General features: G+C 41.5%; 1 protein-coding gene across 1 annotated transcript in view; it reads left to right on the forward strand.

The window, feature by feature from the left end:
* ARL8A (ARF like GTPase 8A) overlaps positions 1-20,319 on the forward strand; it is a 37,679-nt gene that overhangs the window by 5,756 nt on the left and 11,604 nt on the right. Inside the window, exon 2 of the mRNA XM_081914488.1 lies at positions 19,116-19,196. Coding sequence (XP_081770614.1) covers positions 19,116-19,196 — 81 coding nt within the window. The remainder of the gene's footprint in view (positions 1-19,115; positions 19,197-20,319) is intronic.

A 20,319-nucleotide genomic window follows, 5' to 3' on the forward strand; every position in this document is an offset into this window, starting at 1 on the left:
TTGTGCACTTCAATAAAAGGATTTATTAGGTGCCTTTTGTAATATAGCTAGATGGTACTTTAGATACCAGGTATGATAAAGTTACCCTGTCTCTTTAAAAACATGTAAACAAACCAGTTCTTCGATAGACAACAGATGAATGCTTCTCTTCTCAGTAAGTCAGGTTTTGCTGTTTTAGTGTCTGATGTCATTCTGTTTGTTCCTTACTTGTCCAGAGTCCTCTGGGAAAGCAGGCTGGGCAAATGTCTAATAAATAACTACATTTGGAGGGTGAAAAAAGGTAACATTTCAGCCTAATCTTTTGTGTAATCACTGCACAAAAACCACACCTGATTGTACAAATGTAAAAAAGAAGAAGAAATCCCTCCTCTGACTTGGTGCAGGCCTTTTGACCTGGGGCTGGGCAGGAATCCAACACCCTGAATGTGAAGCCGCCATATAGGCCTTGTCAGAAGCTTCACCCGATATATTGTTAATGGTTTCATGCAAGATGTGTGGAGTTTGCTGGTGAAAGGTGGGCAGTGATCACTGTCATCAGGTTGTTTCTGTATAATGTGTGTAGGATTACAGCATTTATTTTATTTTTTTAATCACATTTATATAATGGCTTTCCTCCTGGGAGCTCAAGGCAGCATAGATTTGCTTTTCAGCTTCACAACAACCCTGTGAGGTAAGTTAAACTGAGAGCCATAGGTCTTGAGTCTTCTTTCTCTAGCCCTCTAACCTAGTATGCTATACTGGCTTTCACACTGGCAAAAAACCCAAAGAATGATAAAGGGATGTTGCGTAGTAAATAAGAGGAAGTGGAAGAGACAAGGAGTTAGGGGTCATGGTTGTTAGAGAACAACATATGACAGATGAAATAGAGGAGGGCACCTTGTTGGAAGGGTTAGCAGGGTCATTAACTTACGGCTGTTGCTGTTGTGCTGCATGGCAATGGACTTGGGGAATAACAGAGCATGATTGATGTGCAACTTTCAATATATGCAAGGGGGGGGGGTCAAAGGATAACAGAAAGAAGTGGATCGGTGCAGCCTAGCTTGGTGGCCTACCTTTGTTTTGAGTTCCATGACTTCCAAATCTGGCAGTTCTTGGCAGACTTTATAATTATTGCAGGATTCATCCTGGTAGACCTGAAGCCAGAGTGAAGCAAAGAGGAATAAGGGTACACATTTGCCCTGTTGAAAAGCAGTTTTAAGAGGTTGGTGTTAGTATATGCTAGGCAGGCTGTAACCCAGAACTGGTATCCATGACCCTCCAGCTAGTAAGCTAGTAGGCATGTTTGAAGTGGGGGAAATCTGGAAATTGCTTTCAGATTCCTGCTCAGTTGATGGTCCAATCTTATTCCTTCATCCTAATCTACCTCACACAATTGCGGGGGTGAAGCTAAAGTGGGATAACTCCACCCTCCCCCTTGTGCCATGTATGCTATTCTGAGTTCACTGGGAGAACAGTCTGATTCCATTCTTGTATTTGGAACCATGGGGAGCAAAATCTGCAGTAGAAAGAGACACGCATCCCATCTGTTCCTCTGTTGTTTGATGGAAAGACCCAAAACAATATTTTCAAATAACTGTTGAGGACCGGTGGCTGACTACCCACCAGCTGTGCCTCTCACCTTTTGCTACATGGCTGTCCTCTCGCTGCTGCTGTCTGCTGGGCTATCCATTAGCCTGTGTTCTGGATTCACAATGTGGGTGTGGCAGTGCAAATGCCCTACACTGTGTTAATAGACAACACAGCCCTGTCTTAAGGACAACTTCAACCTCCTTGTCTGCACCCTCTGAAAGGGGCAGTTGGCTAGATGGAGAGTAATTGCCCTACAGGCAAATGCCAAATTTCTTTTTTTAAAAAAAATGATATTTATTGAAGTTTCCATTAACAACATATAAAAACAAACAACAACAATAAAAAAACAAACATAAACAAAAACAACAAGGCAAATGCCAAATTTCATGGGAAATGTTTTTGACTTTTTATTGTTAGTTTTATTTCCTTCGTTAACATGTTACCAGTTTAAAAACTTTTTAATAATAATAGTAACGCTCCAAAAAACATTTGAGGAAACTGTATCTCTCAAATATGATTGTGCTAGATAAAATATTTGCCTGTTGTTGGAAGCTTGCAGTTAATCTGTGGAACTTCTTAACTCAGTTACGTTCTAGAACTCATATTAAGGCTAGGATGTGTCGCTTGGAAAATAGGAATATATAGTGTAAGATCTCATCTAAAGGGAGAGAGGTAAACACACACAGGGTTGTCATTAAGGCATGCTGCTCAGCAAATTGTAAAAGGTTAGAAGATTAGAAAATGGGGGTTTAAAAAAATGAAAAGGGACTTCCGGAAATTCCTTCCATGATAGAGCATGAAATTCCGTATGTGCAACTTGGATATAGTATCCTGAAAGAAGGAACCGGATAGGTTTTTTTGCAGAGAGTTGAAGGGGAAATATTCTGTATTGTGGTCACTTAGATTTGGTCACAGTTTTGAAGAAAATTGGAAGTGACTCTAGTGTGCTATACTTTGTAAACCTTCGCAGTTATGTAGTACGGAATGATTTTGACATTATTATGCAAGCCATGACTGTTTCCTTGCCTGAACTATCTTGCCACAGATTCTTGCTGGTGCCTTCAGGTGAATGGCAGAAAATGTGCCCCTCCTTCTATTACTAGAGATTCCATCCCAGAGGAAGAATGCTGTGCAGGGAGAGCAGTCTTATAATTCTCTTTTCTTCTGTATGGGGGGAAGCCACGTGGGTAAGCTGTGTGGGTTTGCCCTTTGTATCCTAGAAAAGAGTGGTGCAGATATTCTCAGTGTTAAAAAAACCATGCCACATGCCTTTCTGGGCTGCCTACACTGTCTTGGAGTCTGAAAACTTGTGACGATAGTCCAGCAAGGAAAAATCAAAAGCAGGGTGAGAGACCACAGGGAGCAGGTGACAGTGGGAGGAGAAGTAGTGTTAGAGGAGGGGTGGAGAGTTTAGCTGCTCTTAGTTGCTTGCAACACTCTTACGTTATATTGCTAAATATTCACATAAACTGAATAGCAAAGAATTGTTGACAAAACCAGCAGAGATTTTAGAGCCTGCTGTACCCAAACAAAACAAACCTCAACATAGCTTTTGCACATGCACAACCTCATGAAACTGCTGTGGGAGTGGAGTTGCCTGGTTTCCCCCAGAGTGTTTCTATCCATCAGAGGGAGAATGATTCCCAGAGAAGCATCACCTTATTTCAGAGAACATGTGCCGTCTTTTGGGGAAGGGAGAATGTTGAATGTATCCCTCAACAGAAAATGGCCATATTCACATGCATAGCCTTTAAAACCTGCAATAAGAAAGGAGGAAACTTGGTATATAAAGCACACACAGAGCTGTAAAGTTGGCCCCTAAATATCTCCCCCTTTTTTCTGAAGGTTCTCCTGTGGCTCCTATCTTCAATGGGATTGCTAACTTTTGGTGGCTACAGCTCCTTCTCTACCTGTAACAACTAGTTCATATTTTAAAAGGATTAAGAGATTAGAAATAAGGATTACCAGTTTTTTTCCCTGAGGAGGCGGCTGCTTGTCTCATGGGGTTGCCAACTTTTACTGGCTGCTGCTTCTCAACCTGTAATAGCCAGCTCTTTGGGTGACATTAGCAGAGAGATATGTTGGTTCTCGTGGCCTACAATTACCCCGGCTTATTTTTATTCATTTTGTTTTTGTTAAAATCCCTGCCATGAATTTTCCAGTTAGTCGACAAACCTAGCTTTTAAAGGTTTAATATAAAAAGTGGAAAATCAGCAGGTAAAGCACATATAGAACCACACAGGTGGCCCCTAAATCTCCTGCCCCTTTACAGTAGTACCTCTGTACCTCTGTATGCGAACGGGATCCGTTCCGGAGCCCAGTTCGCATCCAGAAATGAACGCAACCCACGTCTGTGCGGGTTGCAATTCGCCGCTTCTGCGTATGATATCATTTTGATCGTCTGCACATGCGCGAGCAGCGAAACCCAGAAGTAACATCCTCCGTTACTTCCGGGTCGCCGCAGCGCGCAACCCGAAAATACTTCTCCTGAAGCTACTTCAGCCGGAGGTATGACTGTATTCTGAAGATGTCCTATGCCTTTCCAAGTTGTCTATCAGTAATCCAGTCATTGTGCACCCCAGAAATGTTTCCACCTTCCATCAATGCCTCTCAGTTTTTACACATTTCCTGTGATCTCTTCTGCCCATCTCTTTTCACACCTAACCACTTAACTGAACTTTAAGCACTTCAAGGCTGAAGCCTGGTTTGTGAGTACTGTGATCTCTTCCCTCCACCCCCATTCTTTTCTGTTTCACACAACCACACACTGTCATTTTCAAATCAGCGTCTCTGACTCTCTCACATTTCACCCGGCACTCCATTCAACAGCCCCCACACACGGAACCTTCTCCATATCAGGTTCATATTGGGGGTGGGTGGGGATCGCACACTTAGGAAACTGCATCGAGTAATATTGGCCACCAAAATGCCCTTTTTAATAAAAACTGCTAACATGTTACACAACTCATGAATAATGGCAGATACCAAGTAGACCTTTGCCTTGACCTAACACAACAAACAGCTTCCCAAAAGACACAGTTCAAACAAAGAAACCCTCCCCATCATAGTCTATAGAAAGAAAACACACACCACTTACCAGCTTGCCAAAGTCTCTTACTAAATGAACTCACTTCAAATAAGCAATTTCTTACCATTTCTACTCCAAATTCAGCATGGGCTGCCCTCAAACCTATTTTTCCTATACACTGTTAAATATCAAATCATGCTGTTGAACCATTTCTTAATTATGAGCTGTAGAACCCACACCCCATTTTTTTTTACCTACTCTGCTGTTGTAATCCTTGCTTATTAACAAACAAATCTGTGCTGCTGTACAGTCATGAAACATAGAGATAAACATCAAAGAAATCAGCAACTCGCACATAACAGTTTCTAGCTCACTCCTTGCACCAGTGTGTAGATATCTTAAAATGTAGGTCAAGTAAGTGAGTACAGTCTCTGTGTGTGTGTGTTTAGCAGCACATCTGCTTTAATGCTGGCAGCAATATGCCTTCATATAATCACTTGTTCCTATTCCCATAAGTTTTGATAGAGTTGTATCTGAAGATAGGGTTCTTTTCCCCTTTTTTGCATTTGAGTAGATACAGAAGACACTTTCAATTATCTGCAGTCCTTCCTCCCTCCCCACCCTGCAGTGAGTTACAGAGCAGCGCTTTCTGCGTAAGGCCCTCTCTCTCAAGCTTGTCCTTGGCTCACAGTTTTCTGCCGTTATGATAGATCAAAGCAGCTGCGTTACCATAGCAGATTAGGTGCTCATTGTTGGTTCTGTTACATTTCAGTGTTATTTTCATCTTCTCTCAAGGAAAATCATATTTGTTTCTTGTGATTTACATTATCAACTATCAGAAGGAGATCTGTTTAGGATGCTAACTGTGTATGTCCATCATAAAGCTGTCTGCTGTGACCTGAGATTTTGGTATGAAGGTTCTCCTAATAACAGCATTTCAAGGGTCCTATCGCCTTTGACATGTGTCCAAAATACTGGATACTTCCAGCAAAATATATTTGTAATTTTAGCAGAAGGTTATTGACAGCAGACTGACACAAATCAGATAGGGGTGTGTGTGTGTGTGTCCACATTTGCAAACATAAAAAAGCAAATCCCTTAACATACAGGACTCAGAAATCATTGCTGCCAAGGAATTTGATTTAGGCTTGGGCATGAATTGCACCTAAAATCTAGTATTGTCTGCTAATCCCCTCTCCCCCCCTCCAAGTGTCATACTGTTACAAGTAGTGACCATTTTAGGTGCATCCAATGGATGTGCAATTACCGACAAACAGGTCCTTTTGGACACAGAAAGAAGGCAAAATTAGGGCAGAACCACGGCTGGGTGGAACGGGGCAGGATGCACTCGGGGGCCGATAACGGAACCCCCATGCGAAATGGTTGCCTTCCTGTACAAGTATTTTTCCAGCACTGTAAACTTCTAGCCTACCAAGGCTGGGTGAAGCTTCTGGGAACTGAATATGCGTAAATCGAGAAATTTCTAGATGAGAATTTGCTGCAACCCATCAAAGCCTCATTTGACAGTCCTGATGAGGGAAAGTGGTCTCATTCAACAAGCCTTCTAATCTTTATCTCAACTACTACCTGTCTTGAAATTGATTTGATGTATGTCCTGTTGTGTCAAATTGCTTTTATACATAGAGTTGTTTTTTATTGTTCTTATATAGGCCATTGTTTTAACTCTTTTTCTATATGTTTATGTATGTCACCATATTGTGAATCACTTCTGAGTGCTTCATGGGAAGCAATTCATAAATTAAATAATTAATAATAGCCTAGATCCACATTTCTCCAAACTATTGGAACTCCCAACTATCGAGGCAAGTGATCAGAGTTGTAAGCCAAAACATCGTGAGGGCACCAGATTGGGGAAGGCTGGTGTAGATGGATTATGTAGGCCTACAAAGACATAAACAGTTCACTTTTAAGGATAACATCTGGCATGTTCCTGCCCTATTGCAAATGTAGCGAATACTAGAGGTTCCTGTCACCTGCCGAGCCCTTGAAGGCTGCCCTTGTTTATGTGCATGCTTTCCTGTTGCCGTAATAGGATGCAGTCATAATCACTGTCCTTGCAGATGGCAATAGTAGATGCTTGAACAGAAGCAGGGTCCTGAAAATACACGGAATAGATTTTATAGGAGACAATTTATTGGCCCTTCGGTGAAAATCTGTGTCTCATTAGACAGTAGCTATTTGGTGTCAGCCACTTTATCCTTGCTGCACTGCTTCAATTTTCAGCTATAACCATGTGCTCTGTCTAGACTGCATTTCCCGGGAGACTCTAAACCTGGCTGGCTAGCCAGTCCAAAATGTAAACTCCCTTGGAGAGCTGTGTACTGGGGGCAACAGATATTTGCAGAACTGGGGCATGAGCCCATGCATAGGGGCTTCCCTTGCAACCTCAGCTTGTGGGTATTGGAGTGGGACTACCCTAAGCGTAAAATATCAGGGAGGAGCAAGCAGAGCTCTACTGCTTCAAAATGTGTTTGCGTTTTATGTTGACAAAATCATTGAGATGTATGGGGATTTACATGAGGGCAACAAAAGAGACCTATACTAGAGCCTAGAAGGATGAATACCCTCAATCATTACACAATGTTCTGAGGATGGCTAGAATAACAGACTTGTAGAATTGGAAGGAACCCTAACCGTCATCCAGTCCAACTCCCTGTGATGCAGGAATCTCAACTAAATCATACATATACAGTGGTGCCCCGCAAGATGAACGCCTCGCAAGACGGAAAACCCGCTAGACGAAAGGGTTTTCCGTTTTGGAGGCGCTTCGCAAGACGAATTTCCCTATGGGCTTGCTTCGCAAGAAGAAAGCCCATAGGGAAATCTCCGGGGACCTCTTTTAAATGCTAGCGGTGGGGAGCAAAGCCTTCCCCCCCCTCTGGCCTTCAGAAGAGGTCCAGGAAGGCCGCCGGGGGCCAAAAGGCTTTGCTCCCCACCGCCAGCATTTTAAAAGCAGTCCGGGATAGCAGGGAAGCGCTTCTCGCTATCCCGGATGGCTTTTGAAGACAGGCGGGGGGAGCAAAGACTTTTGCCCCCTGCCCACCTTCAGAAGAGGTCCTGGACCTCTTCTGAAGGCCAGCGGGGGGCAAAAGTCTTTGTCCCCCCTGCCTGCCTTCCCGGGGGTTTTTTAATCGCCCCGGGACTGTCCCGGGGTGATTTAAAAGCCCCCGGACCGCTTTTGAAGGCAGGCGGGGGGGTGCAAAGACTTTTGCCGCCCGCCCGCCTTCAGAAGAGGTCCTGGACCTCTTCTGAAGGCTGGCGGGGGGCAAAAGTCTTTGCTCCCCCCTGCCTGCCTTCCCGGGAGAGCAGAGAAACGAAAAGACTTGTGAAAAGACGAAAAGACTTGCGGAACGAATTAATTTCGTCTTGCGAGGCACCACTGTAACTACAACTGAACATATTTCGTATAGACATCAATTTTGTGTGGACATTTGGAGAGCTTTATATTAACTTACATGTTTAACTTAAGATGAATGTACTGATGGCTACTGTATTCAGACTGCAAACCAATGAGGGGTTTTTTGTCACCTTATTATTTATATACATTTTTAATTTATTTTATTTTATTCTTTTTTTCTTCATTAAATTTGCAAAAAAATAATAATTTAAAAATGTGTGTACCCTACCTGACAGCAGTGCTTGAATAGGAGCCCAAGTGTACTGAATACTTTTTATCTATTTAAATAATAATAATTTTTTTTTGTTTTCCATCTTACAATAAACATTTTACATACTGTTAGATATCCCACAACTTCTCTCCTCTCTCCTTGGTTCATTTTATTTTATCTTTCATTCCTGCATATTTTGCAGTAACCGTTTTAGTTAGTTCTGCAGCTAGAATCTTAGGTTCATTTTTCACATGGTCTAGTCCTCATCTGAAGATTTCAAAAAACAAAGCCATACTTCCCCTGCCCACCCCTCCGAATATTCTTACGAGGTTCTCTTCTCCAGTTTTCAAAGAGTGGCTGGAAGTGGGGAGGCAGAAAAAGCTCCTCCTTTTCTTCTAGCAGTGGCAGATTTAATCTGAAATCGTAAGATCAGTACTATGCCCAGAGCTCAGAAACTGCTGGCAAACTGTCACAAAATGCCCCTATAACAATGGGAGTTTCAAACACTGCAACTAACAGGCTCCATGTTGGAATACTTGGAATAAGGCAACTTGATAGACAAACACCCTAGAGCTGATTCCTGCTCTTCATTTTGGGACTTGGAGAACAGGTTATTAGGTTCTGTTCTAGAGTACATATTTTAAATGGACAAGTAGCATGCTGGAAATGCATGTGCCCTGCAGACATGACAAATGGTGTGTATGTTCTTTACTGTGGCATTCACATTCATACAAAGCAAAAAAGCTAGAGTTGTCTCAGTGACACCAGGTTTTTGCAAACTTAACAATGCTTATTTGTTACCTAGCACCACTTTTGCATTCTCTTCATATGCAGTGCAACTTTATCCAGATGAGAGTGCATTTTCATTACTCTGGAAAGATTTCCAGCAATTCCCTCTGCTTTTGTAGTTGTCTTGGGAATTGCCTAAAGTGCATCCCATTTAAGAATCGCTGGGCTAACATATTGGATTGGAAAGCTTGGATTCAACTTGGTGATTATAAATGGACTTGCCGAGAGGCAAGTCTACCTCTGAACTGTGCTTCTCACCTATAAATTGAAAATGATACTGACTTGCCTTACAGGATTGTTGTCAGAATAAATGAGAAAAGGCTGAGGGACGAGATCATTGCATTATGGTTGTGGCAGGCACCATGGGCTGTTTTTTAGCATATCAGTGGCACCTCATTAATTGCAGCTTTCCAAATTTTGTGTGACTTTGAGAAGGTACTTCATGTGCTGCCTAGGACTGTTTAGCCAAGGAATCCCCTATGGTAGTGGATTGAATCTTGTTCTAATGCATCTCTGTAAGTTGAAGGAAGAGGAGACAGTTCAACTGCACTTACCTGGGGGCAAATTTAAATGTGCACTTATCTCCACATCTGGAGACAACATTAAAAGGAGTTTTATGAGGGAGATGGAAAAACAGGTAGAATACTAGTTCCAATTTAATTACTTGATGCAAGAAGCACCAACTACTATTGACTTTTGGCCACCTTTCTGATCTTGATCCCTCAAAATCAGGTTGTGTGTGCTGGCAAAGGCTGAAATAATCTCAACAACTGCTTGTATCTCTCTTGGAATGCTGTTCTGATATGCTGAATGTTGCGACTTTAGATTATACTATGCTGTAGGATTTTGTGTGTGTGTACTGTTACCCCAAAGTTACGTGCAATTTCTCTCTCTCTCTCTCTTGTAAGATTAGAACCTGTGGTCATCCAAGAAAGTTGAATGGTGGGAAATTCAGGACAGACAAGATGGATTACTCTATCACACAGTGCATAGTTAAACTGGAATAGGTTACTGCAATGTGTATAGATGGCCACCAACTTGGATGGCTTTCAAAGGGATTGGACATGGAGGACAAAGCTAGCAATGTTTGCTTGCCATGATGGCTATATATTGTCTCCAATATCAGAGATAGTATATAGGGAAGTGCTGCCGTGCTCATGCCCTGCTTGTAGGTTTCCCATTGCTTGCAAACTGCAAAAACAGAATGCTGGACTAGATGGGTCTTCCGTCTGAACCAGCAGGAGGGTTCTAACGTAGTTAGGGTAGCCACTTTCCTAATGAGCTTTGGATGCTCTTGAAATCAGACTGTAGTCCCAGTTTTATTCTGATTGACACATTGCAGGCCATATGAGGTCAAAACTGTCACAACTTTAATGGCTCCTATTTTACTGGAAATCAAAGCTCCATCTTCTCTTAATTTGTGAGCTCTCTTTGATTAGTGCACATTGAAGTTGCCATGATAGATCACTACTATCCTTGAATAAACTAGATACAGTTGCCTGCTTGATGTTTCCTGCAGACAACAATATCTCTACCTATTAGAGCAATATGAATGCAACACGGCTAAGTTTAGAGGGCTTGTGAGAGGAGGGATGATTGCTTAGATCAGGCACATCCAACAGGTAGATCATGATCTATCAGTAGATCACTGGCACCCCCCAAAGAAGCTCAAAAACTTTGGCTCCTCTTTAAAAAGCTCAACAACTTTGACCTGAACCCAGTTTTTAACTCTGTGAGTAGATCGCAGTCTCTTGGGAGTTGGCCACCCCTGGCTTAGATGAAACCATTTTCCTTCGGGTAAAAAGATTTGCAAACTTCATGGAATAAATGTCTAAAATATGTATCTCATATAGAAAATCTGTCTTGTATTAATGTGTGAGTTTTGTGAAAAATCTGATTACAATAGAAAAAGGGCAAATTTGTGGGTGGCAGCTGATGAACTTTTTTGGGGCGTTTTGGTTTATGTGAACTTCAGAGCTTCTACATTGAAGCAGCAGGGAGATGATAAGGGTGTGTGACTGTAGTTCAGTGATAGTGCATGCTTTGCATAGACAGGCCTATTGCTTAATTTCTAAAAAGAGAGTTAACAGCTGCCCAGAAAAGCCTAATGTTTTCTTCTTAAGAATGTAAGAAGATAGGCTGTTTGTTTGCTCCGTAGGCACAGGAAGAGAGGCACTCTACATTGCACATAAACACATTATTTTACATATTCCTGTTCAGCTAAAATATCTTGGGGCTGCTTCATATGTTTTTAGCATGAGCTTCCTTACTATTTGCATGTGACTATTTTTGCTGTTGTGATCAGTCATCACTTTCCCTTGTTTTCTTCAACACATGAGAACTCAGTGCTGCATGATTACCCCTCAGGGCATGTCCACATGCTTGCTTTAAAGCTCCTTTGTGACTTTTTAAAAAAGTAAGTCTGTTGTGCTTTGTTAAGACATATTCAAATTTATATGTGTTCATGGCACTTAATTCTTTCCATGCATACCCCTTGTGGTTAAGAGCAGGGCAAAGTAAACACGGTATTGCATTCAAGTTAAAAGCCTATCTCTCCCCTTGTAAAACTTTTTCTTTCCCATGTGTTTGCATCCTTCTATTCTAAACATGGTTCTTCAAAATTTTGGTGGAATGGTGCTCTTGTGTGCACTAGCGCTGGGCTGGTTTTCAACATTGTGATATATCAGCAGGTAAACATTGCAATATACTGATATATCACCATGTCTGAAATAAGGATGGAGCTATGTAAAAACATTGGCTGGTTTCACAATTTCCTCACTTCGTTGTTTTTGCACAACACACACACACACACACACTGATTTCGTGATATATTGCCAGGTCATTAGTATCATGATACAGACTTCAAACTGGTTTTGGATGATTATATTGATGTATCATCCAGCCCTAGTGTGCACAAAATGCTAGGAACCCAGTTTGCTTCACTGATTTCAGCATGCACATTCACACTCCCTTTTTATGCTATATACTGTAGTTCTAAACTCTTAACTTTCTCAGCTTTGGTTCATGTGTGTAAACTATTTCTAGCTTCAGAAAATCATATTTTAAAACAACAACACTATGTTTAAGCAAAAATAAAGAGGAACTATTGGGAAAGAAGGAAGTACAGTGGTGCCTCGCAAGACGAAATTAATCTGTTCCGTGAGGCTCTTCGTATAGCGGTTTTTTCGTCTTGCGAAGCAAGCCCATTGACAGCTTAGCAGATTAGCGCTACAGCTGTCAAGCGGCTTCCAGCGATCAGCTGTTAAGCGGCTTATCAGCGGAACAGCTGATAAGCGGCTTAGCGGCTTAAGAAAAGGGCGAAAAAAGCGAAAAAAACCCGCGGGGGGGATGCAAGATTTTTTTCGTCTTGCGAAGCAACCCCATAGGGGAATTCGTTTTGCGAAGCGCCTCCAAAACAGAAAACCCTTTCGTCTAGCGGGTTTTTCGTCTTGCGAGGCGTTCGTCTTGCGGGGCACCACTGTATTGGGACCAGTAGCTACACTAATACAGAATCAGAGCTCTTATTATTTGCAGAAATAGATGTAACATTGTAAAGTTTGAGGGAAACCTATCAAACACATCATAAAAGTACACCCAAAGTAGTGGTCTATTTTGTAGATGATGTCCAGCATGTTTTGACCATGATATGAAGATGCTTGTTGTCCCGAACCTTTCGGTAGAATATACCAAAAACATCTCTAAAGAATATAAAAGGTAAAGGTACCCCTGATTGTTAGGTCCAGTCACGGACGACTCTGGGGTTGCGGCGCTCATCTCGCTCTATAGGCCGAGGGAGCTGATGTTTGTCCACAGACAGTTTTTCCAGGTCATGTGGCCAGCATGACTAAGCCGCTTTTGGCGAACCAGAGCAGCATACAGAAACGCCATTTACCTTCCTGCCAGAGCGGCACCTATTTATCTACTTGCATTTTGACGTGCTTTCGAACTGCTAGGTGGGCAGGAGCTGGGACCAAACAATGGGAGCTCACGCCGTTGCGGGGATTTGAACCACCAACCTTCTGATCGGCAAGCCCTAGGCTCTGTGGTTTAGACCACAGCAACACCTGTGGTTGAAACTTGTGCATTCTTCACAAAATAAATTGCCACTTTCAGGCACCAGCTTAAGGCCTGTCTCTTACAGTATGTTTTAGTGTGAGTTTGTTTAATGTTGTGCATCTCCTTCCAAATGAACTTACCTGCCTATGCGGTGGGGATAAGAGGTCATATTTGTTAAAAGCATTTGGAGAATGGGGCTAACTTAGTTCTGCATTGTTTAGCATTAAACCTCTAGAACATAAATCTACACCAGAGACTGAGAGTGACTTAGGCATCATTCCTGTGCCTCAGGGACTCCTGGGAAACCATAGTTTTGTGAGGGAAGATAAGGATTTAAGTATTATCACAGACTATCTTCTCCAGAATCCTTGGGGTGGGAGTGGGGAACCACTAACAGTTGAGAATAGTCTAAACAGGTAGTGCCTCTAAGGCTGGGATTTCTTCCAGATTAAAATCCTAGAAGGGTATATCTTTGTTGGAGTTCACAAGGCCTTGTTTTTCAAAAACAGCCACACAGTGTGCTCTCCCTTCCAATCACACTTGCTATTCTGGATTGTGCTGTCCAGTATTTGTAGGCCTTTCTTTGTTGCTTTTTTAAAAGCCTTGGCTTATGAAAACATATTGGCAAGTGTTTCTTCAAAGACGTATAATCTTTCCTTAGCATAGTTTTGCTTCTCTTTTTTCAGCTACTTGTGTGCAGTATGAAGCTGTGCACCACAGTGGGGTTTTTCCCCCCATATGTTTTGTGCTTTCCGTTTTTGTAGGAAATACCTTTTATATTTTCAGGGGTGCCAAATGCTCAGTGGTGTGCTTGAACTGAGTGTGACTCAGCAGGTTGCGGTGAATTTGTCAAACGAGATTGGCCTGATCTCATTTATCCAATAAGGATGACCAATTATGAGCGCATGCACTCAAGCTGAGCACATCTCTGTTGGGTAATGCATATTAACCATGTAAAGAAAAAATGCCCTGTGTTTTTCCCTTATCCCTGACACTGCACTTTACTTATAAATTAGTTGCCATGCTCTTAAACATAGCTACCATTTGTCATTTGAATTGTGAATTATTCTGCATTGATATTCAAAAGGTTTTTTGTGATCCAGGCATCATTATTAATCTTTACTATCTTGCATGTCAGCTGAAGTTCAAACCCTTGCTTAGGGTGCAGAAACAATCCTGAACTATTAGACAGGGAAGTTGATGGGCGTAATACTTTTACACAAACATACGCCCACCCCAGGAAGCCACTGGAAAGTTTAAGAACTGAACCTTACTACAGTATTTCAAGTATTGAGTCAGTGTCAGAAAATACTATATAAATATTATAAAGATATGAGACCAGATGGACACTTATCTGAAAATATTGCCCCTTTCTTAACTAAATAGGAGGTGACAGGTTTTCAGGAACCCTCCCCTGGATCTGAAAAGCACTCAAAGGATCCTTTTCCAGACTGGCTGGAGCCGTGAATAGAGCAGTCTTAAGGGATAGAGGGGCACAACAGCATTGTGTTGCTGGTCTCACTGTTTCTATTAATAAGCAAGTTGTCGATCTTTTTTTAAATATATATGTACATATCCAAATATGGGAGAGTTGCAGAAGTCTACAAGTGGGTTTTTGTAAACAAAGACCTGTTTTCCCAAATGAAAAATATGAAGAAGTTCTTGAGCAAAGGGGTATTGGGTCAAGTTAGATAATTTGTTAGATAAATTATGTTTCTATCTCAATTTTCAGCCAACATTGGCTCCCAAAGTGGTTTACAGCTACTAAAACCCATCACAAAATTCACTGATTTGACAGATTGTCTAATAGCAGTAATAATTGAATTCTGAACAATCATTCAATAGACTAACTAGCACTCAAAATAACTTCAAGGGGATGAAGATAAAGAAGAGCAGCAAATCTGGATACCCAGTTGTACTCCGTATCTATCATGGAATGAACTGGTTTCCAGTACTCTTGCTACATTTGTAGCTGAAAACAAAGACTGCTTAATTGGCAAGCTAAAAGAAGTTGTTGTTTCTGCTATCAAGCAGCGTTTCTGCTATCTGTATGATAGTCTGCATGCAGAACAAATTGCTCCAGATTTCAACAGGCGCTTCTTGGCAAAACAGTAAAGTTGCTCTGTGCATGTATGAGTTGTTTCAAAACAAATGCTAGGGTCTTTTTTGCTCTTTAGTCATATGAGAGCACCATGACCTCTGGCTCTAAGCCTTGTGTGTCACAATAAATTGAGGGAGGAAAAATACCCCGAAAGTTGTATTGATAAAAGTGTGGCTTTTATTTTTCTTTATGCAGTTTATTCACTACCCTACTGTTGAAAGTGATCTCAGGGTGGGTAATAGCAATTTTTAAAATAAAATAAAAACCAACAAAACACGGTATGGTAAATGAAAACAGGGAGATTACAAAGCAGTACATCGCCCATCTGTCCCAATGCAGGTCCTGTAGGATCATACTAGAAACTCTGGAAAATGGATAGTATTGGTGCCAGCCAAGCCTTGGGAAAATGTTATTCCAAAACCAGAGTGTAAGTGCTGAGGTTACCCTCTGGCATGTCACAGGTTCACTGACCTCATTCAGAGATGTTGTAACCAACAGGGTGGACAGTATGGGGAGAGGCACTTCTTCAGGGAATTGGGTTCAGAGCCTTATACATCAAAACCAGCACCTTGAATTGGGCTTGGTGGTGAAAAGGTAGCCACTGCAGATCTTTAAGTCTGGGTGTATACAGAAAATCTGTCAGAACTCTGGCAGCTGAGCCTTTGAACCAGCTGCAGTCTCCAAACTGTCTTCAAGGATAGCTCCACATACGTTAACCCCAAATGGAGTTTACTAGAGCGTGGTTGTCACTCTTTTAACAGCTCTGTGAAACTGTGACTTGGTCACTGTCCATCCTCTGATCCAATAGGTCCTTCATCTGTGTTCTGTGAAGCCATTCTGAGTGCCCAGTGAGTAGAATAGTATGCTTCAAATAATAAATGGGTTGGTTTTCTTACAAATTCCAGTTGCTAGGAATTGTGAACAGGAGACTGCTGTCGTGCTGATGTCCTATTTGTGGGCTTACCATAGGCATCTGGTTGGCTATTGTGAAAACATGGTTTTGGACTAGGTGGGCCTTTGGTCTGATCCAGCAGTGGACAGACCAAGCTTTCTGTTTACCTGTGGAGTCACACTTCTTTGAGGCTTTAAAACCAAATGTTCACCTCAGTATCTGCAAAGCCTCTTGTGTTACCCATAACTCTAAATGACTTGTTCATCTCTTTGTTCTGGAATCTCAACATACACAATGTGTGCATATTGAAATTTGACTCCACTCGCAATTTTCCAGGTAATTTTGATAGCCTATTTCACAAGTGCTATAGACCAGGGAAACAGAGAATGCTTGAGCTCATCCCACCAATGACCTTTTGGCCCAAGGACTGGAGTAGCATGGTTGGTTAAAACCCAGGTGAAAATTGTACTGCTTGGCCTTTTTTTGAAGCTTGTTGTTTTTGAGCCGTCAAGTATCAGGTTATACCTTTTGAAATGAAACGCTGGGAGAATAAGCACAAAATCTTTGTGAAGAGTCTCGGAACCTTGGAAGATTTGCTGATGTGTCATATCTTGAGAAGCTGATGGCTAAAAGCACTCAGTTTTTCTAATCAGAGAGTTAACATAAATTCATTGCTGACAGTTAGATTTGAGCTGGAGACTCGCAGCCTCGTAAAACTTTGGAGGCCAGATTAAAAGCAAGAGAAGTTTAAGAATGTTGGTAATCTTAAAGCCGTAAATCACTGAAAGAAAGCAGCAGTGGGCTGAACTCTGCTGACAGACATATTAATTTCTAAGGTCTTGTGACATTGAGAAATCTAATGTTGCAACTCATTGTACGTAGGGCAGATAATTCCTTTCCACAGGGCAGATGTTTCCATTCCCTTTTCTGCTTCCTCTGCTCTAAGTTTGTCAACCTTAAATAAAGTGTTCTTTCTGGGAGCGGGGGTTGGTTATGTCTGAACTGGACACCTTCATTGCCATTTTGCCCCTTAATGTTTCATTGAGGTTCACACACTTCCTGTGCATATTTATGTGCTTCCTATAGGAATTGCAGGTGTTTAGTTTTGTATTTATTTGCAACATACTGTGAGCACACTTGCTGTTTGTTTAGAAAGCTTTCTTTTAAAAAACAGGTAAAATTTGAAATTTGGGTGTTAAAAATGAACAGACCAGAATATATATAATAGACCTTTTTGACTCAGCAAGTGCTGAAGAATTGCTCAATGGGTATGTGAAAGTTAATTCCCTGCAGGCACTTTGGCTGGAGCAAAGCACAGAGTACCATACTGCAGTTATTATAGAAATGTAAGCCAACAGAACAAAATTGAGGGGAAAAGGGTGAAAACATGCTAGCTCAGGGTTTCTGCTGTCTGAACAAAGCAAGTCTGTCATAAGTGAAAGTTCTTATTCCTTGTTGGCTCTTAATTCGTGTCCTGTGTTCCGGCGCATGCAAGTTGTGTTCCCAGGGAGCTTGTCAGACATTGCATTAAGTTGTCTTATAGGCTGTGTCTCAGCAGAAGCCAAATATGGAATGGGCTGTGGGGACCAAATTAATTGACATGCAGATAACTGTACGGCCAAGGTGGCAAGCTTCCATTATTGCTACTTGCGTTCTTAGCATAAAGAACACCTCTCATTAAAGTAACTTTATCCAACCCTTGAGTATCATTCTTTTTCTTTTTTCTTTAAAAAAACATTGCCAGCAGCACTCTCATTTCCCATGTCCTTTCATAGTATAACCTGAGTATTGGCTCTGTCCGTTAATAAGGTTAATCCTCCTGAAATACATCTCACCTTCCCTGTCACTTCTCTTTATACAATGAAGGAGAAGAAGAAAACCTTGCACAAAATAGAGAAATTATACGTTCTCTGCACCCACGCACCCTTGATTTGTTTCAGCACTTCCAATCTATAAGATGCTTCCTGTTGTCCTGGTCTGTGCAGTCAACAGGACTGATGTGTCTGTGTGTCCTGCACATTTTGTTTCCAGTGCTTGCCAGCGAAAGGTTATCTGCCTCCTCATAAATTCTCTGAACCTTCATCAGCAGAGAAACAGTTTAATTACAGACATGTTGAAACACTGCCTATTAACAACAAAGCTGTTTTTAAAAATAAAAATTGAAAAAAATCCTGCGCTTTCTTCCAAATATTGCCCCCAAGGCAGCACTAAAGCCCCATAAAGGCAAACTGTAATCTATCTGGCAAGTGTCAACCCTAAATGCTCAAGCAAAAAGAATAATGTTTACCTGGTGCCTAAATGTAAACAAAGTAGGCACTTGGTGAATGGGTATTTCAGTGAATACCTGATACAGTGGTGCCCCGCAAGACGAATGCCTCGCAAAATGAAAAACGCGCAACACGAAAGGGTTTTTCGGGGGTTTTGCGTCGCTTCGCTAGACGATTTTCCCTATGGGCTTGCTTCGCAAGACGAAGCGTCTTGCGAGTTCTTGCGAGTTTGTTTCCTTTTTCTTAAAGCCGCTAAGCCGTTAATAGCCACTAAGCCGTTAATAGCCGCTAATAGCCGTGCTTCGCAAGACGAAAAAACTGCAAGACGAAGAGATTCGCAGAACGGATTAATTTCGTCTTGCGAGGCACCACTGTATATAACAGCTGATTACTACCAGTGAAGCATATGGTTGTGTAGAACCAACCATGATTTATTCAGTGGTAGCCAGGAGGGTGTTACTTAAGAGTCTCTGCCTCTGGTTTCTTTCTCTCTCCAACCCCTCCAAAATATTTGGTATCTTACAGGATGAAAGGCAGTTTAGAAATATTGTAATGTTTTCTGATATTAACCCTCAAGTATTATTCTGGTACATTATTCAAAGTGCTCAAAATGTGTGCTGCTTTTCAGGACTCGCTAAATAGGTACTTCTTTTGCTCTAGGAATGAACACATCTCATCGCTTTTCCTTCTCTCAGGGGAGCTTGCTTAGCCAAGGTGGAACGCGGTAGACAGAAACAGCCAAGACTTCCATATGAAAGACTGATCTATTTTTATTTTGTTCTAGTCGGGGCAGTTCAATGAAGATATGATCCCAACAGTGGGCTTCAATATGAGGAAGATCACCAAGGGAAATGTTACTATAAAGGTAAGATGCAGTATGTCTTGGCCAGATGTGCTGCTAGATTTGCAACATAGTGCTGCAGGCAAGCTTAGGGGTTTAAGGAAGCACAGGCAGATTGACGGGGTTGAATTAACACCAGCTTTTTAAAACTATCTGCTGTTCCAGAACACCAGACTGGTTTCTGAGTGCCAAGCTGAGCCAACCCTTTTGTAGAGGACTCTTGGGATGCTCTGATAAGTTTTTCTAAAAATTGGTTCAATGTTCAAATTATTGGGGAATTTAGTTTGCGGAGAGACAAGGCCCACCTCCCTCACCTGCAGTTTTTAAACTAAAAGTTTAACTCAGACTGAATGGTGCTGGAGTGGAGCTTGTGAATTTATTTTATTGATGGTGCCCTGTTTTCCAGCACAATTTGAGCACTAAATTGGTTGCTGCTTCTGGTTGTAATATTTTATTCAGTTTTTATATGATGTGTTTAATTTTGTATTTTTTATAACTCTTTGTAAACCACTCTTAAATCAAAAGATTGCTTATAGATACATATGAGGACAAAATATAGAAGTGCTTGCTTGTTTAATTTGTATACTGCTCTTCATCTGAGGAAAACAAGGAAGTATACAATATATCACAGGGTGGTTTACAATATAAGTTAAGGTTATTCTGGGGTTTCTTCTAAAACTGTGGATGTGAATTTCTGGGTGGTCTTTCTCTCACTATTGCTAGATACCCTATTGTTTTTGTGTATTATTTGAATGATTAGCTCTGCTCCTGTTAGAGAGGGGAGTAGATGTTTGGTGGGAATCCTAAAAGGAATTGCCTAAGCAGAGTAGTGGCAGTAGAGTGTGTCTGGTTAAATGCAGGATTTCTAAATATATCAATAGACTGTTAGCCTCCTTCAGTTCCAGTTATGTGTTTTGACCAGGAAAACACTGCAAATATTATTTAATTAGTTTGGATATCAGTTCCATCACTCAAGAGTTTTGTGGAGCTAATCCTAGTAAATTTTAATTCATCATAATACTTTAATTTGAATACTTGGGTTCTTTACAGCATTTGTAAGTGTGAGAATGCTTTTGTGATGTGGCCATTGTTGCTCAGAAACCCAAGGCTCTCTGAAATCTTCTGGTAGCCCTTCAGATGGTTTCCT

Source organism: Podarcis melisellensis (genome assembly GCF_964234715.1).
Source record: "Podarcis melisellensis genome assembly, chromosome: 6".
Taxonomy (NCBI): domain Eukaryota; kingdom Metazoa; phylum Chordata; class Lepidosauria; order Squamata; family Lacertidae; genus Podarcis; species Podarcis melisellensis.